Here is a 3,820-nt window from a genome sequence, read left to right as displayed (position 1 = left end):
ACGAGGCGTCCCTCTATAAATATGCCTAAACTTCCAAACATCTCCATGAACGTCTTTGGCAAGAATGGTCTGAACCGGTGGCTCAGCGTTATAATCCAACCTAGGGAAGATCGTCTCAGCGCAATAACGAGGAACGGAGAAACCACCACCGTTGTTAGCATCAGACTGAGTAAGAGTCTTGGCAAAAGAAGGCGTTTTCTCACTATTACTCTCGAAACCGTTACTGTCTTCCCCATCTGCATACTCATGATGATGATCAACGTACTCATCTTCTTTCAAAGGAATAAGCCTAAGTTTGGCGAAAACCTCGTCTGATTCAGGATCAGCCATATACTTAATAGCCAAAACACGACACAAAACCATGGGATGAATTGGAAGGTTACCGAAATCGACACAGTCGTAAGCGTTTTCAGCGTGACCTTGAGGGAAGTAAAAGACTTTAGAGTTCATAGGAGGCATACGAACCATACCACCAGCACATGCATGCCATAGTTGAGGATCTAAACCTTTCTCTGATCCACTTTTCATTGGATTCATAACATTTATCATATTTGTTGTGACCCTATCTCGCTGCAAAAACATGAATAAATAAATGTATTTAGCTTTTGGTGTTTTTTTTTGGAACAGAGTAGTGTGTAACCAAAACAAAAACAACACAATAAGAGTTCAAAAATGCATTTTTATAGCAACTTATCTTTTTAAGTCGTTTGTATCAGTCAACTCTAGCTAACAAACGAGATTTTCCCGGAAAATTAAAAAAAACAAAAAAAAAAAAGAGTTTCTAGAAAAACCCGACAGAAAGGTTCGTTTCAGATAGAAAAGAAGAATTCAAATATCAAATCTTCCGAGAAAAACTCGAAAAATATCAGTGAAATGAATTACACAAATTTATAAAACTCAATAGGGAATTAAAAAGAAGAGCACAAATTTAGAAACTTTAGTTAGATTTTATTCATAAAAGATATATAAGCTCAAGGATTATATAGTGAGAAGCAGACAAAACAAAGATTACAGATCGGTCTTCTTTAACTAACAACACAACAGAACAACAAAAGAACAGTATAAGCTAAGAACGCCAAAGCAAAATTAACATTGAATCGATTGAAACAAAACGAAGATGATCAAAACAGAGAAAGATTTCAGAGACAAAATTTAATGGAAAAAAAAAAAGATATGGAAGTAAAAGGGAAACCTGAAACAGTGGCAGATCTGAAACAAACTAAGCGAAGATTCAGAATAGGAAAAAAAAAACAGTCTTTGGTTTGGTTTTGGTGAGAATCTGAAAGAAAAAGATTCCGCAGCTAATTTTTCTGCTTCAGAATCGGATAAGGGAGTTCCTTTTTTTCTTTCTTTTTTGGTTTTTCACTTTTTGCACAAAGAAAAATGGAAAAAAGGGGTTCGTATATATGAACGAAACAGCTTTGTTCTCTTCCTTCTGCCAAACCAAAAAAATAAAAATTATTATTATTATTATCTCTTTTCTGTTTTTTTTTCCTCAACTTACATTAACTCTTTCACATGTCTATTTTATTATTATTATTTTCTTCTTCTCTAGTTTAAGTTTTTTTTTTTTTTAAATTGAATCCCAAAAAAAGGTAATAATTTGGTAAGTCAAACCCTTGATTCCGGGCATAAAAATCGACAATACGGACTGTGAAAAAAATAATACTATAATATAAATACTGCAATATTTTATTTATTTTTATATTTAAAAAAGGAAAAATCGACATACGAGTTAAAGAGTTTTGCATCGCGCACGTGACGGATCCGCACATGTCGTCGGTGCTTCCGACATATCTCCTAGAAATCTGATTAGAAGCATCTAATTAATTTAGTATTCACTGTTTAAAAAGAGAAAGCTCGTTAATCTTTTTTTGACTCAGCCATTAATTGTTTCTTTGATTAAACTAATTTTTTTTGACAGTTTGTGGTAATCCCAATGTCATTTGCATTTTTCTTTAATTTTCTTTTAACTTATTGTTTACGAAACACGATGATTTTGTTGATAACCATGTAAGCAATTTGCTGTTGCTTACCATTTTTATTAATTAATACCACTGTCCTCAAACGATATTAGTGTATAAAAATAAATCATTAATTACCCAAGTCAATTGGCACATTAATCTAAAAATGGTAGAGAAATTTGGATATCTAATATGTTTAACCTGAATAATCTAGATATCTAAAAAAACAAACATTGATATGGGTTGGAAGAAAATATTTGTATAACATATTGTTTTAGATTGCAAATATTATTATGAGTTCATTATAGTATTGTTTTTTCTTTCATTATTCTTCTTCCTCAACATTCCGTTCTCCATCTTCTCATCGTTTACATATAAAGACTTAAAGATAGACAAATTTAACAAATGATCTAAAAACATAGGGGATTAGACAGCTAATATGTTAAATGATATTTTTGTTTATGTGGTCGGACAAACTCAAAAAGTACTCTTGTGTGACATTTTGTCTTTAGCAATTAGCACAAATAGTAATATCGAACTTTAATAGTAATTTATATTGGACTTGCAAAAAATCAACTAAGTGCACTTTATACAGTATAAAAGAAAAGAAAAATCATCCGATAATGTTATAATTGTACTCCATATATCCAATCAATATAGATTACTAGATATACATGTGTGTATATGTATGTCAATACTACGATCATAGCAAGGCTCAATAAATTTCCGCATGTGTCATGTATTTCTTTGTCGTAAGCAATGTTTTGAAACCCGGACCGGACCGGCCGGTTGAACCGGTTTAACCGCGAACCGGAAGGTATGCCGGTCCGGGTTATACTTAAAAACCGGACACTTAAAAATCCGGATAGAACCGGAAAAACCCGACTAAAACCCGTTAACCTATGGTTGAACCGGCGGTTCGAGTTAAACCCAACATCTAATTATCAAATTTGAAGTAATTAATGTAGAGACCAGCTATATAAAGAAGGAATTGAGTACTTCTTCCTCTAACTTTTCCGATGTGGGACAATATATTATTTCTAAAAGTGTAGTTTCATTCGTTTTGTTCGGTTACGTCTATTTTTTAAAAAAATTTGTTCGCATGAAAATCTCTTTACCAATTCTACTATATTTTTATATAGATTTTCATAAAATCTATTCTATATTGTGAAATTCAGTAAATTGTTAACCCACGGTTGGATCGGGTCAAGCCATTGACTCAGTGACCCGGAAGGTTGTCCGGTTTGCTTTCCGGGTCGGGTTTCAAAACATCGGTTGTAGGAGTTAGCTTTCCCATTAATACGAAGAGTTTGATCTAGGCCATACGTAAAACAAAAATTCAATATCCAATTATATACACGAATATAAACCAGTTATATATATATATATATATTTGTAGTTGTTGCACTTATGAAATATATATCGTAATAAATTCATGCAAATTTAACGCCGAAACATATTTTGATTTAACAGTTATTTGGCTACACTTTTCTGTCAACGTTTCTTTGTCAGCTTTTTTTTTTCCTAGCAGTGTTTATATACCGAATCGATACATATCTTAAAGTAATACTTAATTTAGTGATTTTTTTCTATGTGGGAACATTAGAAGGCTGGTGAAGAAGAATGTGTAGTGTAGCTTTTTAATTTTAGTATTTGTTATCAAACTAATTTCTAGAAGAATTATAAGTTAATTCAGGATTAGGAATCTCATTTCAACATTTAGATATTACTTAAAAGAATAGTAATATGAATGGAAATGATGATAAGATATTAATAGTAAGTAATTAATGATAATGTAAAGAGAACATATTTGACCGGAGGACATAGCACGTGCGACTAACCATGGTTAAGTTTGA

At 32.0% G+C, this 3,820-nt stretch overlaps 1 protein-coding gene across 1 annotated transcript in view; it reads right to left on the bottom strand.

The window, feature by feature from the left end:
- LOC104717194 (auxin response factor 16-like) overlaps positions 1-1,396 on the bottom strand; it is a 3,653-nt gene extending 2,257 nt beyond the window's left edge. Inside the window, exons 1-2 of the mRNA XM_010434729.2 lie at positions 1,193-1,396; positions 101-570 (exon numbers count right to left, since the gene is read on the bottom strand). Of these exons, the coding sequence (XP_010433031.1) occupies positions 101-549 (449 nt within the window). The 5' untranslated portion in view covers positions 550-570; positions 1,193-1,396. The remainder of the gene's footprint in view (positions 1-100; positions 571-1,192) is intronic.

This window comes from Camelina sativa, chromosome 10 (genome assembly GCF_000633955.1).
Source record: "Camelina sativa cultivar DH55 chromosome 10, Cs, whole genome shotgun sequence".
NCBI lineage: Eukaryota > Viridiplantae > Streptophyta > Magnoliopsida > Brassicales > Brassicaceae > Camelina > Camelina sativa.
The sequence above is the reverse complement of the archived record's forward strand: the minus strand, read 5'-3'. Positions and strand labels throughout refer to the sequence as shown.